The 21683-nt window shown below is 45.6% G+C and overlaps 1 protein-coding gene across 2 annotated transcripts in view; it reads left to right on the plus strand.

Moving 5' to 3' along the window:
• Positions 1–21683, plus strand: part of LOC137372614 (guanine nucleotide exchange factor VAV3-like) — a 350921-nt gene that overhangs the window by 308103 nt on the left and 21135 nt on the right. For both annotated transcript variants that reach the window (XR_010975463.1, XM_068036548.1), the window contains exon 25: positions 11656–11785. Coding sequence is in view for 1 of the 2 variants with exons in the window: in XM_068036548.1 (XP_067892649.1) it covers positions 11656–11785 (130 nt within the window). In the remaining variant the exon portion in view is untranslated. The remainder of the gene's footprint in view (positions 1–11655; positions 11786–21683) is intronic.

The raw sequence follows: 21683 nt of genomic DNA on the forward strand, positions 1-21683 counted from the left end.
GTCCAAGGCTGCTTCATGAGCCATGGTCTGTCACTGTAGGACAAACTGAAATCTGCACTGTCGCATCCCAACTATACAAAGAATAGTACAGTACGGAAGGAGGCCATTTGGCCGATTGAGTCTGTGCTGGTTCTTTCAAAGAGTAATCCAATATTTTTTATTCATTCCTCGGATGTGGGCATCACTGACTAGGCCAGCATTTATTTCAAATCCCTAATTACCCTGGTATGGTGGTGGTGAGCTGCCTTCTTGAACCGCTGCAGTCCATGTGAGGTAGGTACATCCACAGTGTTGTTAGGAAGGGAGTTCCAGGATTTTGACCCAGTGACAGTGAAGGAACGGCGATATAGTTCCAAGTCAAAATGGTGTGTGACTTGGAGGGGAACATGCAGTTGGTGGTGTTCCCATGCTGCCCTTGTCCTTCCAGGTGGTAGAGCTCACGGGTTCGGAAGGTGCTGTTGCAGGAGCCTTGGTGAGTTACTGCTGCCACTGTGCATCGATGGTGGAGGGAGTGAATGTTTGTGGATGGGGTGCCAATCAAGCGGGCTGCTTTGTCCTGGATGGTGTCAAGGTTCTTGAGTGTTGTTGGAGCTGCACCCATCCAGGCAAGTGGAGAATATTCCATCACACTCCTGACTTATACCTTGTAGATGGTGGACAGGCTTTGTGGAGTCAGGAGTTGAGTTACTTAGCACAGAATTCCTAGCCGCTGACTTGCTCTTGTAGCCAAGTTATTTATATGGCTACTCCAGTTCAGTTTCTGGTCAAAGCTAATCCCCCAGGATGTTGATAGTGGGGGATTCAGCAATGGTAATGCCATTGAATGTCAAGGGGAGATGGTTAGATTCTCTCTTGTTGGAGATGGTCATTGCCTGGCAGTTGTGTGGCGTGAATGTTACTTGCCACTTATCAGCCCAAGCCTGGATATTGTCCAGGTCTTGCTGCATTTCTGCACAGACTGCTTCAGTATTTGAGGAGTCATGAATGGTGGTTTCACAGGTCGGCGCAACATCGAGGGCCGAAGGGCCTGTACTGCGCTGTAATGTTCTAATTCTAAAACATTGTGCAATCATCAGCGAACATCCCCACTTCTGACCTTATGATTGAAGGAAGGTCATTGATGAAGCAGCTGAAAATGGTTGGGCTGAGGACACTACACTACCCTGAGGTACTCCTGCAGTGATGTCCTGGAGCTCAGATGATTGACCTCCAACAACCACAACCATTTTTATTTGTGCTAGGTATGACTCCAACCAGTGGAGACTTTTCCCACTGATTCTCATTGACTTCAATTTTGCTAGGGCTCCTTGATGCCATACTGAGTCAAAAGATGCTTTGTTGTCCAGGGCAGTCATTGGATGGAGCAGTTTTTGTCAGGTGTGTCCAGGAAGGTTTCCTGACTCAATATGTCAATAGGCCGACTGGAGGGGAGGCAATATTGGATTTGGTGCTTGGCAACGAACCAGGCCAGGTTGCAGATCTCTCGGTGGGAGAGCATTTCGGTGATAGTGATCACAACTCCCTGACCTTTACTATAGTCATGGAGAGGGACAGGAGTAGACGGGATGGGAAAATATTTAATTGGGGGAGGGGGAATTACAATGCTATTAGGCAGGAACTGGGGAGCATAAATTGGGAACAGATGTTCTCAGGGAAATGCACGACAGAAATGTGGAGGTTGTTTAGGGAGCACTTGCTGCGACTGCTGGATAGGTTTGTCCCGATGAGGCAAGGAAGTGATGGTAGGGTGAAGGAACCTTGGATGACAAGAGATGTGGAACAGCTAGTCAAGAGGAAGAAGGAAGCTTACTTAAGGTTGAGGAAGCAAGGATCAGACAGGGCTCTAGAGGGTTACAAGGTAGCCAGGAAGGAACTGAAGAATGGACTTAGGAGAGCTAGAAGGGGACATGAAAAAGACTTGGCGGGTAGGATTAAGGAAAATCCCAAGGCGTTCTACACTTATGTGAGGAACAAGAGGATGGCCAGAGTGAGGGTAGGGCCGATCAGGGATAGTGGAGGGAACTTGTGCCTGGAGTCGGAGGAGGTAGGGGAGGTCCTAAATGAATACTTTGCTTCAGTATTCACTAGTGAGAGGGACCTGGTCGTTTGTGAGGACAGCGTGGAACAGGCTGATATGCTCGAACAGGTTGAGGTTAAGAGGGAGGATGTGCTGGAAATTTTGAATGATATGAGGACAGATAAGTCCTCGGGGCCAGACGGGACATACCCAAGGATATTATGGGAAGCGAGGGAAGAGATTGCTGCACCTTTGGCGATGATCTTTGCGTCCTCACTGTCCACTGGAGTAGTACCAGATGATTGGAGGGTGGCAAATGTTATTCCCTTGTTCAGGAAAGGGAATAGGGATAACCCTGGGAATTATAGACCAGTCAGTCTTACGTCGGTAGTGGGCAAATTATTGGAGAGGATTCTGAGAGACAGGATTTATGATTATTTGGAAAAGCATAGTTTGATTAGAGACAGTCAGCATGGCTTTGTGAGGGGCAGGTCATGCCTCACAAGCCTTATTGAATTCTTTGAAGATGTGACAAAACACATTGATGAAGGAAGTGCAGTGGATGTGGTGTATCTGGATTTTAGCAAGGCGTTTGATAAGGTTCCCCATGGTAGGCTCATTCAGAAAGTAAGGAGGCATGGGATTCAGGGAAAGTTGGCTGTCTGGATACAAAATTGGCTGGCCCATAGAAGTCAGAGGGTGGTAGTAGAAGGAAAGTATTCAGCCTGGAGCTCGGTGACCAGTGGTGTTCCACAGGGATCTGTTCTGGGACCTCTGCTCTTTGTGATTTTTATAAATGACTTGGATGAGGAAGTGGAAGGCTGGGTTAGTAAGTTTGCCGATGACACGAAGATTGCTGGAGTTGTGGATAGTGTGGAAGGCTGTTGTAGGTTGCAACGGGACATTGACAGGATGCAGAGCTGGGCTGAGAAGTGGCAGATGGAGTTCAACCTGGAAAAGTGTGAAGTGATTCATTTTGGAAGGTCGAATTTGAATGTGGAATACAAGCTTAAAGACAGGATTCTTTGTAGTGTGGAGGAACAGAGGGATCTTGGGGTCCATGTCCATAGATCGCTCAAAGTTGCCACCCAAGTTGATAGGGTTGTTAAGAAAGCGTCTGGTGTGTTGGCTTTCATTAACAGGGGGATTGAGTTTAAGAGCCGCGAGGTTATGCTGCAGCTCTATAAAGCCCTGGTGAGACCACACTTGGAATATTGTGTTCAGTTCTGGTCGCCTCATTATAGGAAGGATGTGGAAGCTTTAGAGAGGATGCAGAGGAGATTTACCAGGATGCTGCCTGGACTGGAGGGCATGTCTTATGAAGAAAGGTTGAGGGAGCTAGGGCTTTTTTCATTGGAGCGAAGAAGGATGAGAGGTGACTTGATAGAGGGGTACAAGATGATGAGAGGCATAGATAGAGTGGATAGCAAGAGACTTTTTCCCAGGGTGGAAAGGGCTATCACCAGGGGGCATAATTTTAAGGTGATTGGAGGAAGGTTTCAGGGAGATGTCAGAGGTAGGTTCTTTACACAGAGTGGTGGGTGCGTGGAATGCACTGCCAGCGCAGTAGAAGCAGATACATTAGGGACATTTAAGCGACTCTTGGATAGGTACATGGATGATAGTAGAATGAAGGGTAGGTAGTTAGTTTGATCTTAGAGTAGGTTAAAGGTTCGGCACAACATCGTGGGCTGAAGGGCCTGTACTGTGCTGTACTGTTCTATGTTCTATGTTCTAACTCACCTCTTGAGTTCAGCTCTTTTGTCCATGTTTGAACCAAGGCTGTAATGAGGTCAGGAGCTGTGTGGCCCTGGCGGAACCTAAACTGAGCGTCACTGAGCAGGTTATTGCTAAGCAAGTGCCGCTTGATGGCACTGTTGATGACACCTTCCATCACTTTACTGATGATTGAGAGTAGGCTGATGGGGCGGTAATTGGCCGGGTTGAACTTGTCCTGCTTTTTGTGTACAGGACATACCTGGGCAATTTTCCACGTTGCAGGGTAGATGCCAGTGTTGTAGCTGTACTGGAACAGCTTGGCTAGGGGCACGGCGAGTTCTGGAGCACAGGTCTTCAGTACTATTGCTGGAATATTGTCAGGACCGATAGTCTTTGCAGTATCCAGTGCCTTCAGTTGTTTCTTGATATCACACGGAGTGAATCGAATTGGCTGAAGTCTGGCATCTGTGATGTTGGGGACTTCAGGCGGGGGTCAAGATGGATCATCAACTCGGCACTTCTGGCTGAAGATTGTTGCAAATGTTTCAGCCTTATCTTTCGCACTGATGTGCTGGGCTCCCCCATCATTGAGGATGGGGATATTTGTGGAGCCACCTCCTCCAATTAGTTGTTTAATTGTCCACCACCATTCACGACTGGATGTGACAGGACTGCAAAGCTTAGATCTGATCTGTTGGTTATGGGATCGCTTAGCTCTGTCTATTGCATGCTGCTTACGCAGTTTGGCACGCAGATAGTCCTGTGTTGCAGCTTCACCAGGTTGACACCTCATTTTGAGGTATGCCTGGTGCTGCTCCTGGCATGCCCTCCTGCACTCTTCATTGAACCAGGGTTGGTCTCCTGGCTTGATGGTAATGGTAGAGTGGGGGATATGCTGGGCCATGAGGTTACAGATTGTGGTTGAGTACAATTCTGCTGCTGCTGATGGCCCACAGCGCCTCATGGATGCCCAGTTTTGCATTGCTAGATCTGTTCGAAATCTATCCCATGTAGCACGGTGATAGTGCCACACAACACGATGGACAGTATCCTCAATGTGAAGGCGGGACTTCGTTTCCACAAGGACTGTGCCGTGGTCACTCCTACCAATACAGTCATGGACAGATGCATCTGCGGCAGGCAGATTGGTGAGGACCAGGTCAAGTATGTTTTTCCCTCGTGTTGGTTCCCCCACCACCTGCCGCAGATCCAGTCTAGCAGCTATGTTCTTTTGGACTCTGGCAGCTCGGTCAGTAGTGGTGCTACCGAGCCACTCTTGGTGATGGACATTGAAGTCCCCCACCCAGAGTACATTTTGTGCCTTTGCCATCCTCAGTGCTTTTTCCAAGTGTTGTTCAACATGGTGGAGTACTGAGTCATCAGCTGAGGGAGGGCGGTAGGTGGTATTCAGTAGGAGGTTACCTTGCCCATGTTTGACCTGATGCCATGAGACTTCATGGGGTCCAGAGCTGATGTCGAGGACTCCAAGGACAACTTCCTCCCTACTGTATACCACTGTGCCACCACCTCTGGTGGGTCTGTCCTGCCAGTGGGACAGGACATACCCGGGGATGGTGATGGCAGTGTCTGGGACATTGTCTGTAAGGTATGATTCCGTGAGTATGACTATGTCAGACTGTTGCTTGACTAGTCTGTGGGACAGCTCTCCCAACTTTGGCACAAGCCCCCAGATGTTAGTAAGGAGGACTTTGCAGGGTTGACAGGGCTGGGTTTGCCGTTGTCATTTCCGGTGCCTTGGTCGATGCCAGGTGGTCCGTCCAGTTTCATTCCTTTTTATTGACTTTATAGTGGTTAGATACAACTGAGTGGCTTGCTCGGCCATTTCAGAGGGCATGTAAGAGTCAACCACATTGCTGTGGGTCTGGAGTCACATGTAGGCCAGACTAGGTAAGGACAGCAGATTTCCTTCCCTAAAGGACATTAGTGAACCAGATGGGTTTTTACAACAATCGACAATGTTTTCATGGCCATCATTAGACTAGCTTTTAATTCCAGATTTATTAATTAAATTCAAATTCCACCTTCTGCTGTGGTGGGATTTGAACCCATGCCCCCAGAGCAATACCCTGGGTCTCTGGGTTACTAGTCCAGTGATAATACCACTACGCCACCGCCTCCCCCGCCTATTCAATGATATTCTTCATTTAGGAAGGATGGGCAAAAAGGAAAAGGAGGTGGGGCAGCACTGTTAACAAAGAATGAGATCGGTACATTAGTGAGAGAGGATCTTCGATCGAAGGATCAAGATTTGGGTGGAGCTAAGAAACAGCAAGAGGCAGCAAACATTAGTTGGAGTTGTTTTTTTTCTATCATGGGAGGCTAGGCCAGCATTTCTTGTCCATCCCTAATTGCCCTTGAACTGAGTATCTTGCTGGGCCATTTCAGAGGACATTTTAAGAGTCAACCACATTGCTGTGGGTCTGGAGTCACATGTAGGCCAGACCAGGTCAGGATGGCAGGTTTCCTTCCCTAAAGGACATTAGTGAACCAGATGGGTTTTTATGACAATCGACTATGGTTTCATAGCACCGTTACTGAGACTAGTTTTCAATTCCAAATTTTTATCAAATAATCTCATTTAAATTCCACCAGCTGCCATGGTGGGATTTGAACCCATGTCCTCAGGGCATTAGCCTAATTCTCTGGATTACTAGTTCAATGATCTTGCCACTACGCCACCGTCTGCCCCATTTATAGGCACCAAAGAGTAGTGTTAACGTTGGGCACGGTATAAATCAGAAATTAGAGCTGCACGTAGCATGGGCAATACAGTACAAATGGACAACTTCAATTTCTATCTAGATTGGGTAAACCTAATCAGCACTAATGCTGTGGAGGATGAACTCCTGGATTGTGTACGAAGTGGGTTTCTGGAGCAGTATGTTGAAGAACCAACTAGGGATGGGCTATTTTAGATTTCGTATTATGTAATGAGAAAGGGCTAATTAATAACCTTGTTGTAGAGGAGCATTTGAGAAATAGTGACCATAATATGATAGAATCTCACATTAAGTTTGAAAGTGTGTTACAACCAAGGCAGGAGGAGTGCACTGTTAATTCAATCCCGCTTCTCCACAGGTCACAACATATCAATAAATTTTCCCACTTACCAAAGCAGTCAATTAGATACTTTATTTGTCCCCAGAATAAAACACACCAACCAGGTTTCTTGAATAAACAACAAAATTATCCATTTATTATAAACTAATAATGAGGTAAATATATGCGTGAATTGAAATATTAAAGCTCCGTATTTTTATATCCTAGCCCTCACGCTCATGCACATACATCCAAAAACCGGTTAACTGGGGGGGAGAAAGGGCTTTTTGTTCACAGCTGTTACAAGGAAATCAAAGGAATAAAAAAAACTTATACTGAAAAGATCTGGAAGGAAGTACTTTGGTTTGGAGAAGTGTCCCAAAGTCAAATAGTTGGCGGCCACGAGTAGTATTTCCAGGCGAGGTTGAGGAACTGTCTGTTTTGGGTAGGCCTTCAAAGAAATTCAACTGCAGAAGCTTCACACAGGTCTTCCATCTGGTGTGCAGCAACAGGTGTCAGTTCTTATGCACATTTAATCCAAAGTTCATTTGAAGATGCAAGGTTTCTGCAAATATTCAGAGTTTCTTCAAATAAATGCAGGAGGCAACAGTACAACTTCATACAAGCTTTTGCTTTTCAAGAGCAAGGATTCTTCAAAGAGAGGTAACAGCTTTCCTCTGAACTCCTGGTAGGTCCATATCAAATTCCAGTTGCCTGCTTTAGCCCAAACCCACTGGCTTTTAACAGTTCAAAATGAAACTACTTTTCCAAGCAAATCTCATGTCAGTCATAAATTCTCTCTTGTCACAACAAAGCATAGCTCTTAAGTCAAACCCCCTGTGGTGTTTCCTTGAAATCACCTGGTTTCCATTATTTGTTTACTTGTCAAAGCCAGGAACCTCTTGTTGACCTTTTTTTTTTAAAGCATCCATAAAGTTCAGCTATCTCCAGATGTTTTAATGTCCATTGAAATCCTTTTTTTTTAGTTTTTGTAAAATATAGATTCCCAAGTTTTAACACAAAAAAAATGGAAATTCTGTAACAAGTGAAATAGTTCATTCTGAAACTAGAGTCTTAAATCTGAACAAAGGTATGAGGGGAAAGTTGGCGATAGTGGATTGGGAAAATACACTAAAAGATTTGACAGTCGGCAGGCAAAGGCCAGTATTTTAAGAAGTATTACACGGTTTACAACAGATATACATTCCTCAAAGACAAAAAACCTAGCAGCAAAGATGAATCAACTGTGGCTAATAAAAGAAGTTAAAGATTGCATTAGATCAAAGGAAGTGGCTTATAAGGTTGCCAGAAAAAGTGCCAAGCCCGAGGATTGGGAGCAATTTAGAATCCAGCAAAGGAGGACCAAGAAAGTGAGAAAGAAAGGGAAAAGAGAATATGAATGGAAGCTAGCGAGAAACATAAAGGCGGATTGTAAAAGCTTCTTTAGGTATGTGAAAAGGAAACGATTAACAAGGACAAATGTGGGTCCATTACAAGAAAATTTACAATGGAGAATAGGGAAACTAAACAATTACTTTGTGTCTGTCTTCACGGAGGAAGGTACAGAAAATCTCCCAGAAATATTAGGGAACCAAGTGACTTGTGAAGATGAGGAACTGAAAGAAATTACGAATAAAGAGGTAGGAGTTGAAAAATTAACTGAAGATTGATAAGTCCCCTGGACCAGAGGAGCTACATCCCAGAGTATTGAAGGAGGTGGCTATAGAGATAGTGGATGCATTGGTGATTATTTTTCAAAATTCTAGAGACTGGAAAGTAACAAATGTAACCTCACTATTTAAGAAGGGAGCGATAGAGAAAACTGAGAACTACAGATCTGTTAGTTTGACGTCAGTAGTAGGGAAAATGTTAGAATCTATTATAAGGGATGTGATAACAAACACTTAGAAAATAGTGATATAATTGGGCAGAGTCAACATGGATTTATGAAAGGGAAATAATGTTTGACAAACCTGTTGGGAGTTTTTTGAGGATGTTACTTGTAGCATAGATAAAGGAGAAGTAGTGGACGTGGTGTATTTGGATTTTCAGAAGGCTTTTGATAAAGTCCTACATAGGTTAATAAACAAAATTAGAGCACATGGGATTGGGGGTAATATACTGCAATGGATTGAGAATTAGTTAACAGACAGAAAGCAGAGAGGAGGAATAAACGGGTCATTCTCAGGATGGCAGGCTGTTACTTGTGGGGTACTGCAAGGATCAGTGCTGGGGTCACGGCTGTTCACAATATATATAAATGATTTGGATGTGGGGACCAATTGTAATATTTCCAAATTTGCTGATGACACAAACTAGGTGGGAATATAGTTTGTGAGGACGATGCACGGAGGCTTCAAGGGGACTTGGACAGGCTGAGTGAATAGGCAAGAACATGGCAGATGAAATATAATGTGAATGAGTGTGAAATTATCCACTTTGGTAGAAAAAGCAGAGTATTTCTTAAATGGTGAGAAGTTAGAAAGTGTTGATGCCCAAAGGCACCTGGGTGTCCTTGTTCATGAGTCACTAAAAGCTAGTATGTAGGTGCAACAAGCAATTAGGAAGGCAAATGGTATGTTGGCCTTCATTGCAAGGAGTTTTGAATACAGGCAACATCCTCGTAAATCTCCTCTGTACTCTCTCTCTCGTGCAATTACATCCTTTCTGTAATGAGGTGACCAGAACTGCACACAGTACTCAAGTTGTGGCCTAACCAATGAGTTATATAGTTCTAGCATAACCTCCCTGCTCTTATATTCTATACCTCAGCTCATAAAGGAAAGGATTCCATATGCCTTCTTAACCGCCTTATCAACCTGTCCTGCTATCTTCAGGGATCTGTGGACATTCACTCCAAGGTCTCTCACTTCCTCTGCACCTCCCAGTATTTTCCCATTAATCGTGTATTCCTTTGCCTTGTTTGTCCTCCCCAAATGCATCACCTCACACTTCTCTGGGTTGAATTCCATTTGCCACTTTTCTGCCCATCTGACCAGACCATCAAATTCTTCCTGCAGCCTACAGCTATCCTCCTCGCCATCTACCACACGGCCACTCTTTGTGTCGTTTGCAAACTTCTTGATCATGCCCACTACATTTACATCCAAATCGTTATATACCACAAAAAGCAGGGGACCCAGTACTGAGCCCTGCGGAACGCCACTGGGAACAGCCCTCCAGTCGCTAAAACAGCCATCAACAATTACCCTTTGTTTCCTGCCACTGAGCCAATTTTGTATCCACCTTGTTGCATTTCCCTGGATCCCATGGGATTTTATTTTTTTAACCAGTCTGCCATGTGGGACCTTTTCAAAGGCCTTGCTAAAATCCATGTAGACCACATCATCAATTCTCCTTGTTACTTCTTCAAAGAAATTGATCAAGTTGTCAGACAAGATCTTCCCTTAACAAATCCATGCTGACTATCTTTGATTAACCTGTGCCTTTCTAAGTGACAGTTTATCCTGTCTCTCAGAATTGATTCCAATAATTTTCCCATTACTGAGGTTGGACAGACTGGCCTGTAATTATTCCATCTATCCCTCACTCCCTTTTTAAACGGAGATTTATCTCTAAGAACACATCGCTGAAGTGTTGTTGCAGCCTTGCCACACTGAGGCACCATCGGTGCAGGTTTTGATTCTGTTCACAAACCTGTACCAACCTTCAAATCTGATCCTTGCAGGGTCCCTTTAAATATTGGAGCTGAAATAGACTGCTGTGGGTTGTCATCACGGCTGCTCGCTCTAACTAGTTGGGAAACCCGGAAGTCAGATGTAAATGCCATGGCTGGTTAAAAATAAACAGTGATAAACGCAGTGCTAAAACTTCCAGGATCCCAACACGTTGTCAACCTCCCCTCCTGTGAGCAGGCTGGAAAGTTAAAATTCAGCCCACTGTTTCCAGTGGCAGGAGAATCAGTAGCCAGAGGAGAAAAGTTAAGGTAATAGGGCAAAGAACTGGAGGGGAGATGAGGAAATATTTTATACACAGAGTTGTTGTGATCTGGGTTGTTGAAATGTGCTGCAGACTCAATAATAACTTTCAAAAGGAAACTGGAGAAATACCTGAATGGGAAAGAATTGTAGGGCTATGAGGAAAGAACAAAGGGTAAGAATTCAGTTCACATGCACATGATAAGTGAAAACAGCTTTCCACTGAACGTGGGGTGCATTGTTTGCATGAGTCAAAAGCAAGGGTTTTCTTGAGATTAAGGAACTGATCGAATGTATGAAAGTCACTCATCCATCTCTGTGATGGTCGAGGAGATGTTGGTTTGTTCACTGATTTTATAGTAATAAAATGAGGTGGGCCATAAAAGCACATTAACAGAATGAGTGGAACAGATTGAAACAAATAAAGTACATCTTGCTGTCTCCATATTGCTATTCTGATGTCACTTTTATGCATCATTGATGTACGATGATTTAGTGGTAGTATGTATGACATGTAGAGACCAAAATGGAATTAGTGTAAGCGTTGAGTGAACTGAATGCTGTACACATACTGGATTGTGGAGTGTAATGTGCCCAAGTGCTGATGTTGGATCATGTAATATGAGCTCGTTAAGGACCCGTATACACATACTGGATCGTGCAGTGTGATATCACATTAAAGACCTCATTATGCGGTTGTTACAACTGGTGCAGTGTTAATAGTAATGAAGTGAATTAGAACAAGAAAGCAGTCCCAGCATGGGGTGGGTGGTGGGGTGGAGGTGACGGTGAAACTAATTGGACAGTTCTTTCAAAGAGCCAGTAAAGGCACAATGGGCCGAATGACCTCTTTCTGTGCTGTTTCAGTCTATGATTTTATAGGATCGCACAGATTATTAACTTAAATGTTCTTATTAATAGGAGCTTGTAGAATATTATAAATATCATTCACTGAAAGAAGGATTCCGAAGCTTGGACACAACCCTGCAGTATCCATACAAAGACCCTGAGGATGTCTCGGTACAAAGACCTCACCGAGGGCGAGGTCAACGTGAGTACTCACACTTTACTCCCTTTGTCTACAATGTTCAGGCACAGTGAGGACAACAATTCAGATAAAAGCAAAATACTGCGGATGCTGGAAATCTGAAACAAAAACAAGAAATGCTGGAATCACTCAGCAGGTCTGGCAGCATCTGTGGAAAGAGAAGCAGAGTTAACGTTTCGGGTCAGTGACCCTTCTTCGGAACTGACAAATATTAGAAAAGTCACAGATTATAAGCAAGTGAGGTGGGGGTTGGGCAAGAGATAACAAAGGAGAAGGTGCAGATTGGACCAGGCCACATAGCTGACCAAAAGGTCACGGAGCAAAGGCAAACAATATGTTAATGGTGTGTTGAAAGACAAAGCATTAGTACAGATTAGGTGTGAATATACTGAATATTGAACATCAGCAAGTGCAAACCTGAAAAAAAAACCTGAAAAAAACAGTGGGTAAGCAAACTGAACAAACTAAGATGAAATGAAATAAATGCAAAAAAAGATTGTAAAAAAGAATGTAAAAAAAAAAGGAAGAAAAAATAACTAAAAATGAAAGTAAAATGGGGGGCTGTCATGCTCTGAAATTATTGAACTCAATGTTCAGTCCGGCAGGCTGTAGTGTGCCTAATCGGTAGATGAGATGCTGTTCCTCGAGCTTGCGTTGATGTTCACTGGAACACTGCAGCAATCCCAGGACAGAGATGTGAGCATGAGAGCAGGGGGGAGTGTTGAAATGGCAAGCAACCGGAAGCTCAGGGTCCTACTTGCGGACTGAACGGAGATGTTCCGCAAAGCGGTCACCCAGTCTGCGCTTGGTCTCCCCAATGTAGAGGAGACCACACTGTGAGCAGCGAATACAGTATACTACATTGAAAGAAGTACAAGTAAATCGCTGCTTCACCTGAAAGGAGTATTTGGGGCCTGGGATAGTGAGGAGAGAGGAGGTAAATGGGCAGGAATTACACCTCCTGCGATTGCAGGGGAAGGTGACCTGGGACGGGGACGAGGTGGTGGGGGTAATGGAGGAGTGGACCAGGGTGTCGCGGAGGGAACGATCCCTTCGGAATGCTGACAGGGGAAGGGAGGGGAAGATGCGACTGGTAGTGGCATCACGCTGGAGGTGGCGAAAATGGTGGAGGATGATCCTTTGGATATGGAGGCTGGTGGGATGAAAAGTGAGGACAAGGGGAACCCTGTCACGGTTCTGGGAGGGAGGGGAAGGGGTGAGGGTAGAGGTGCGGGGAATGGGTCGGACACGGTTGAGGGCCCTGTCAACCACAGTGGGGGGAAATCCTCGGTTGAGGAAAAAGGAGGTCATATTAGAAGCACCGTCATGGAAGGTAGCATCATCAGAGCAGATGTGTTGGAGACGGAGAAACTGGGAGAATGGAATGGAGTCCTTACAGGAGGTAGGGTGTGAAAAAGTGTAGTCGAGGTAGCTGTGGGAGTCGGTGGGCTTATAATGGATATTGGTAGACAACCTATCCCCAGAGATGGAGACAGAGAAGTCGAGGAAGGGAAGGGAAGTGTCAGAGATGGACCATGTAAAGGTGAGAGAAGGGTGGAAATTGGAAGCAGAGTTGATAAAGTTTTCTAGTTCGTGGCGGGAGCAGGAAACGGCACCGATACAGTCATCAATGTACCGGAAAAAGAGTTGGGGGAGGGGGCCTGAGTCGGACTGGAACAAAGAATGCTCGACATATCCCACAAAAAGACAGGCATAACTAGGACCCATGCGGGACCCATAGCGACACCTTTTACTTGAAGGAAGTGCGTGGAGTTGAAGGGGAAGTTGTTCAATGTGAGAACAAGTTCAGCCAGGTGGAGGAGGGTGGTGGTGGATGGGGACTGGTTGGGCCTCTGTTCCAGGAAGAAGCGGAGAGCCCTCAAACCATCCTTCTGGGGGATGGAGGTGTAGAGCGATTGGACGTCCATAGTGAAGAGGAGGCGGTTGGGACCAGGAAACTGGAAATTGTCAAAATGACGTAGGGCGTCAGAAGAGTCACGGATGTAGGTGGGAAAAGACTGGACCAGCGGAGAAAAGATAGAGTCTAGATAGGAAGAAATAAGTTCAGTGGGGCAGGAGCAGGCTGACACAATGGGTCTGCCGGGACAGTCCCGTTTGTGGATTTTGGGAAGGAGGTAGAAGCGGGCTGTCCGGGGTTGTGGGACTATGAGGTAGGAAGCCGTAGAGGGAAGATCTCCAGAGGAGATGAGGTCAGTGACAGTCCTTTGGACGGTGGCTTGATGTTCGGTGGTGGGGTCATGGTCCAGAGGGAGGTAGGAAGAGGTGTCTGTGAGTTGGCGTTGAGCTTCTGCAAGGTAGAGGTCGGTACGCCATACAACAACAGCACCACCCTTGTCTGCAGGTTTGATGACCATGTCGGGGTTAGATCTGAGAGAACGGAGTGCCTCAAGTTCAGAGGGGGACAGGTTAGAGTGAGTGAGGGGGGCAGAGAAATTGAGACGACCAATGTCTCGCCGACGGTTTTCAATGAAGAGATCAAGAGCGGGTAAGAGGCCAGGGGGAGGGGTCCAGGTAGAGGGAGAATGCTGGAGGCGGGTGAATGGGTCTGCTGGTCGGGGGGAGGACTCCTGGTCGAAGAAGTGAGCCCGGAGGCGGAGGCGACGGAAGAAGAGCTCAATGTCATGCCTAGCGCGAAATTCATTGAGGTGGGGGCGTAAGGGGATAAAACTGAGTCCTTTGCTGAGTACAGAACGTTCAGCATCAGAGAGGGGGAGGTCAGAGGGTATAGTGAATACACGGCAAGGGGTCAGATCAGAAGGGGTGGGGTCAGAGGGAAGTGAAGCGGAAGGAGGATCTGGAGGGGCATTAGTCCCCATCAGCTGCTGGAGCTTGCGTTCCTTAACACCTGAAAGGAAGAAAAAAAGTTTTTTGTTAATGCGTCGGATGAGACGTAAGATGAGATGAAACTGCGGAGTAGAACAGCTTTGAGATAAGATGAGACGGTGCTGCTGGAGAGAGAGGTCCAGTGTGTGCATGTGGCAGCGCATAGCCACATTCAGATGTTGGGATGTATTAGACTGGTCAATGTCAGCCATGACCAGAACAGTAGAACCAGATGACACAGCATGAGCTTGAAGGGGGAAATTCAAATCTCATCATCGAAACATAGGAAATAGGAGCTGGATTAGGCCATTCGGCCCTTCGAGCCTGTTCCACCATTCATTATGATCATGGCTGATCATCCAACTCAGTAACCTGTTCCCACTTTCACCCCATACCCTTCAATCCCTTCAGACCCAAGAGCTATATCTAACTCATGTTAGATACGTTGGTACCAATGACAGAGGTAGAAAGAGGGATGAGGTCTTGCATCAAGAATTCAGGGAGTTAGGCAGTAGACTAAAAAGCAGGACCTCTCGGGTTGTAATCTCTGGATTACTCCCAGTGCCACGTGCTAGCGAGTATAGAAATAGGAGAATAGCACAGATGAATGCGTGGCTTAAGAGTTGGTACAGGAGGGAGGGTCTTAGATTCCTGGACCACTGGGACCGTTTCTGGGGAAGGTGGGACCTGTACAAGCGGGACGGTCTACATCTGAACCAGAGGGGGAACTAACATCCTTGCTGGCGGGTTTGCTAGTGCTGTTGGGAGGAGTTTAAACTAATTTGGCAGGGGGAGGGGATGCAGATTCCTAGCAGAATAGGGACACAGCTAAACACAGGAAAGCAAACAATTCAGAGGGAATACAGCAGAAATACGTTTCAAGGGAGAAAGACCAGGATGGAAGGCCTCTACTTTAATGCCAGGAGTATTACAGGTAAAACGGATGAGTTAAGGGCAATGATTGACATGTGGAATTGTGATATAGTAGCCATCACGGAGACATGGTTGAGGGAGGGGCAGGATTGGCAGCTCAATATGCCGGGATATAGAATCTTCAGGCAAGACAGAGGAGGGGGTAAAAGAGGAGGGGGTATTGCAATATTAGTTAAGGAATCAGTTACTGCAGTAAGGAGAGATGATATCTTGGAGGGGGCATCAAATGAAGCTTTATGGGTAGAGTTTAGGAATAAAAAAGGGACAGCCACATTGCTAGGTGTTTATTATAGACCCCCAGATAGTCAGCGGGAAATTGAGGAGCAAATATGTGCGCAATTTGCAGAGGTGTGTAAAAATAATAATAGGGTAATTTTCTTAGGTTATTTCAACTTTCCCAACATTAATTGGGATAGTCATCATGTTAAGGGCTTAGATGGAGTGAAGTTCTTAAAATGTATACAGGAGAACTTTTTAGCTCAATATGTAGAGGATCCAACAAGGGAGGGTGCAGTGCTGGACCTAATTCTGGGGAATGAAGCCGGACAGGTGGTTGATGTGTTGGTGGGGGATCATTTTGGTGATAGCGACCACAACATGGTACAATTTAAGCTTGTTATGGGGAAAGAAATAGACAAGTTGCAAAAAAAGGTTTTGGATTGTGGGAGAGCAAATTTTAGTAAAATAAGGCAGGATCTGGCCAAGGTAGACTGGAAAGAGTTACTTGTTGGGAAATCTACAGAAGAGCAGTGGGGGGCATTCAAAAAGGAAATGGGGAGGGTACAGGCCCAACATGTTCCCTCCAGGGTAATAGGTAGGAGCAACAATCCCAGAGAACCATGGATGACCAGAAACATTCAGGGTACGATGAGAAGGAAAAGAGAGGCTTTTAGCAAATACAAGGAGAGCAAGTCAACGGAAGCATTAGTGGAATACAGAAAGTGTAGGATGGAGCTTAAGAAAGCAATTAGGAGAGCAAAGAGGGGATATGAGAAAGCTCTGGCTGGTAAAAGAAGGGAAAATCCCAAGATATTCTATAAGTATATCAATGGGAAGAGGATAACCAGGGAAAGAGTAGGACCCATTAGGGACCAAGGGGGAAATTTGTGGGTGGAGCCAGAGGACATTGGTAGGGTGTTGAACGAATACTTCACATCTGTCTTCACCCAAGAGAATGAGGATGTAGATATGGAACTTAGAGAGAGAGAGAGACTGTGAGGTTCTTGAGCAAATTTTCATAGGGAGTGACAAGGTATTGGAGGTTTTGGCAGGCTTAAAAGTGGACAAATCTCCTGGTCCAGATGATTTGTGTCCCAGGATGCAGTGGGAGGTGAGGGTGGAGATTGCAGGGGCTCTTACCTAAATTTTTAATTCCTCTCTGACCACGGGGGAGGTGCCAGAGGACTGGAGAACAGCTAATGTAGTCCCACTATTTAAGAAAGGTTGTAGAGATAAGCCAGGAAACTACAGACCAGTGAGTCTCACGTCAGTGGTAGGGAAACTGTTGGAGAAAATTCTGAAGGAGAGAATCTATCTCCACTTGGAGAGGCAAAATTTGATTAGGAATAGTCAGCATGGCTTTGTCAGAGGGAGGTCATGCCTAACCAATTTAATTGAATGTTTTGAGCATGTGACCAGGTGTGTAGATGAGGGTAGTGCAGTTGATGTTGTTTACATGGATTTCAGCAAAGTCTTTGACAAGGTCCCACATGGGAGACTTATCAAGAAAGCGAATGCACATGGGATACAGGGTAACTTGATAAGGTGGATTCAAAATTGGCTTAGCTGTAGGAGACAGAGAGTGATGACAGACGGCTGTTTTAGTGACTGGAAGCCAGTGTCCAGTGGCGTACCACAGGGATCTGTGCTGGGTCCCCTATTGTTTGTCATTTATATAAATGACAGATGAGATGTGGGGGGTAGGATCAGTAAGTTCGCGGATGACACAAAGATTGGCCGAGTGGTTAACAGTGAGGTGGAGTGTCTTAGGTTACAGGAAGATATAGACGGGATGGTCAAATGGGCAGAAAAGTGGCAGATGGAATTTAACGCTGAAAAGGGTGAGGTGATGCACTTTGGAAGGAGTAATGTGACACGCAAGTATTCAATGAATGGCCTGGCGCTGGGAAGTTCCGAGGAACAAAGGGACCTTGGCGTGTTTGTCCATAGATCCCTGAAGGCAGAAGGGTAGGTTAATAGGGTGGTGAAAAAGGCATATGGGACACTTGCCTTTATCAATCGAGGCATAGATTACAAAAGCAGGGAGGTCATGTAGGAGTTGTATAGAACTTTGGTAAGGCCACAGCTGGAGTACTGTGTGCAATTCTGGTCACCACATTATAGGAAGGATGCGATTGCATTGGAGGGGGTGCAGAGGCGATTCACCAGGATGTTGCCTGGGATGGAACACTTAAGCTATGAAGAGAGGTTGAATAGGCTTGGGTTGTTTTCACTGGAGCAGAGAAGACTGAGGGGTGACCTGATCGAGATGTACAAGATTATGAGGGGCATGGACAGGGTGGATAGGGAGCAGCTGTTCCCCTTAGTTGAAGGGTCAGTTACGAGGGGTCACAAGTTTAAAGTGAGGGGTGGGAGGTTTAAGGGGGACTTGAGGAAGAACTTTTTTACCCAGAGGGTGGTGACAGTCTGGAATGCACTGCCTGGGAGGGTGAGAGAGGTGGGTTGCCTCACATCCTTTAAAAAGTACCTGGATGAGCACTTGGCACGTCATAACATTCAAGGCTATGGGCCAAGTGCTGGCAAATGGGATCAGGTAGACAGGTCAGGTGTTTTAATGCATCGGTGCAGACTCGATGGGCCGAAGGGCCTCTTCTGCACTGTATTATTCTGTGATTCTGTGAACTCCTCTTGAACAAAGAACAAAGAAAATTACAGCACAGGAACAGGCCCTTCGGCCCTCCAAGCCTGCGCCGATCCAGATCCTCTATCTAAACCTGTCGCCTATTTTCTAAGGGTCTGTATCTCTTTGCTTCCTGCCCATTCATGTATCTGTCTGAAAACATACAATGTTTTGGCCTCTACTGCTTTCTGTGGTCGCGAATTCCACAGGTTCACCACTCTCTGGGTGAAGAAATTTCTCCTCATCTCAGTCCTGAAAGGTTTACCCCGTATCCTTAGACTATGACCCCTGGTTCTGGACTCCCCCACCATCAGGAAGATCCTTCCTGCATCTACCTGTCAAGTCCTGTTAGAATTTTATAGGTTTCTATGAGATCCCCCCTCATCTGCGGAAACAATGGTTCAGGGAGCGAGCGGTCAATCTGTGGAACAGCTCCCTAGCGAGATGATAGAAGCTGTTAGTATTACATATGAATGTGCGAATTAGCAGCAGGAGTTGGCCATTCAGCCCCTTTGAGCCCCTTCTGCCATTTAAATAGATCATGGCTGATCTGATTGTGGCCTGAACTCCACTTTCCTGCCTACCCTCGATACTCTTTGACTCCCTTGTTAGTCAAGAATTTGTCTACCTCTGCCTTAAAAATATTCAATGACCCTGCCTCCACCACTTTCTGGGGAAGAGAGTTCCAAAGACTTGTAACTCTCTGAGAGAAAAAATGTCTCCTCATCTCTGTCTTAAATGGGAGACCCCTTTATTTTTAAACTGCGTCCCCTCGTCATAGTCTCTCCCACAAGGGGTAACATCCTCACAGCATCCACCCTCTCAAGTCCCTCAGGATCTTATATCTTTCAATAAGATCATCTCTCATCCTTCTAAACTCCAGTGAATACAGACCAAACCTGTCCAGGATTTCCTCATAAGATAACCCTCTCATCCCAGGAATCAGTTGAGTAAACCTTCTCTGAACTGCCTCGAAAGCTTTTATATCCTCTCTTAAATAAGGAGACCAAAACTGTACACAGTACTCCCGATGGGAGGTGGTGGTGTAGTGGTATTGTCACTGGACTGGTAATCCAGAGACCAGGCTAATGCTCTGGGTGCATGGGTTTGAATTCCATCACGGCAGGTGGTGAAATTTGAATTCAATAAAAAATCTGGAATTAGAAGCTAATGTAATGACTATGAATCCATTGTTGATTGTTGTGAAAACCCATCTGGTTCACTAATGTCCTTTAGGGAAGGAAATCTGGTCTGGCCTACATGTGACTCCAGACCCACAGCAATGTGGTTGACTCTTAAATGCCCTCTGAATTGGCCTAGCAAGCCGCTCAGTTCAAGGGCAATTAGGGATGGGCAATAAATGCTGCCCTAGTCAGCGACACCCACATCCCACAAATATAAAAAAATGTGGTTTCACCAATACCCTAACAACTGTAGCAAAACATCCCCACTTTTATATTCCTTTCCCCTTGCAATAAGCAATAACATTCCATTTGCTTTCCTAATTGCTTGCTGTATCTACATTTGTGATTTATGTACCAGGACACCCAGATGCCCCTATACCTCAAAGTTCTGCAATCTCTTTCCATTTAAATAATATGCAGATTTACGATTCTTCCTGCCAAAGTGGATAATTTCCCACTTTTCCAAACATATTCCATTTGCCATGTCTTTGCCCACCCACTTAACCTATCTATATCCCTTTGTAGCTTCCTTATGTCCTGTTCACAATTTACTTTCCCACCTATCTCTGAGTCATCAGCAAATTTAGCAACCATACCTTCGGTCCCTTCACCCAAGTCATTTATATAAATCGTAAATAATTTAGTGATTCATTCAAATATATATTCGAGAGATTTCCCCAGAAAATAACATTTTGTTCTCCAGTATCTGAGTAATTGGAGACATGACGTGTGCTAAGTGGAGCGAGCGCAGGAGAAACAGATGACCTTCAAGCTATTGTCCCCTCAGTTCTCCTCCACTGGGGGTTTTCCCCACTTTGGGCAGGATTTTATGCTGCCCTTGGAGATGAGCACAGAGGCGGGGGTGACAAACAAAACGGCATGGGGCACCGTTCTGACGTCGCTCAGGCCCCGTGCCATTTTGTCCGGGATGGGGAAGGCCGAGGATGGCCTTCCTGCCCAGGCCAATTGAGACCCTTAAGTTGCCAATTGATGGCCTGTTCCCACCTCCAATTTTGTTGAAGGCGGTGGGGCTCGCCGCCGTGGGGAGACACCACGAGGTGAAACCTAGCGGCCTCATAGCGGGGTCAGGAGGGCACTGCAGAGCCACTGGAGGGCCTCCCCAGCGATGGTGGCCGCCCCCCCCCCGACCCCCAACTCTGCGAAGACACCCCTACACTCTGACGGCCAGGCTACCCCGATCACAATCCCCTCATTAAACAGGAAATTAGAGACGCACGCGATAAACTAACAGCTGTAATTATAGGTGGATTTAATCTGCATATAGATTGGGCAAATCAAATTAGTCACAATACCGTAGAGGAGGAATTCTTGGAGTGTATACGGGATGGTTTTCTGGACCAATACGTTGAGGAACCAACTAGAGAACAGGCCATCCTAGACTGGGTATTGTGTAATGAGAGTGGAATAACTGACAATCTAGTTGTGCGAGACCCCTTGGGGACAAGCGACCATAATATGATAGAATTCTTTATCAAGATGGAGAGTGATGTAGTTGATTCTGAGACTTGGGTCCTGAATCTTAGTAAAGGAAACTACGAAGGTATGAGGTGCGAATTGGCCTTGATGGATTGGGAAACGTTTCTTAAAGGGATGACGGTGGATAAGCAATGGGAAACATTTAAAGAGCACATGGATGAACTGCAACAATTGTTTATTCCTGTCTGGCGCAAAAGTAAAACAGGAAAGGTAGCCAAACCATGGCATACAAGGGAAATTAGAGATAGCATTAGATACAAGGAAGAGGCATAGAAATTTACCAGAAAAAACAACAGACCTGAGGATTGGGAGCAGTTTAGAATTCAGCAAAGGAGGACAAAGGGATTGATTAAGAAGGGGAAAATAGAATACGAGAGTAAGCTGTGGGGAACATAAAAACTGACTGTAAAAGTTTCTATAGGAATGTGAAGAGAAAAAGATTGGTGAAGACAAATGTAGGTCCCTTACAGTCAGAAACAGGGGAGTTTATTATGGGGAACAAAGAAATGGCTGACCAACTAAATGCATACTTTGGTTCTGTCTTCACAAAGGAGGACACAAATATCATACCAGAAATGTTGGG

The sequence above is a fragment of the Heterodontus francisci genome, chromosome 8 (genome assembly GCF_036365525.1).
Source record: "Heterodontus francisci isolate sHetFra1 chromosome 8, sHetFra1.hap1, whole genome shotgun sequence".
In the NCBI taxonomy this organism is placed as follows: Eukaryota; Metazoa; Chordata; class Chondrichthyes; order Heterodontiformes; family Heterodontidae; genus Heterodontus; species Heterodontus francisci.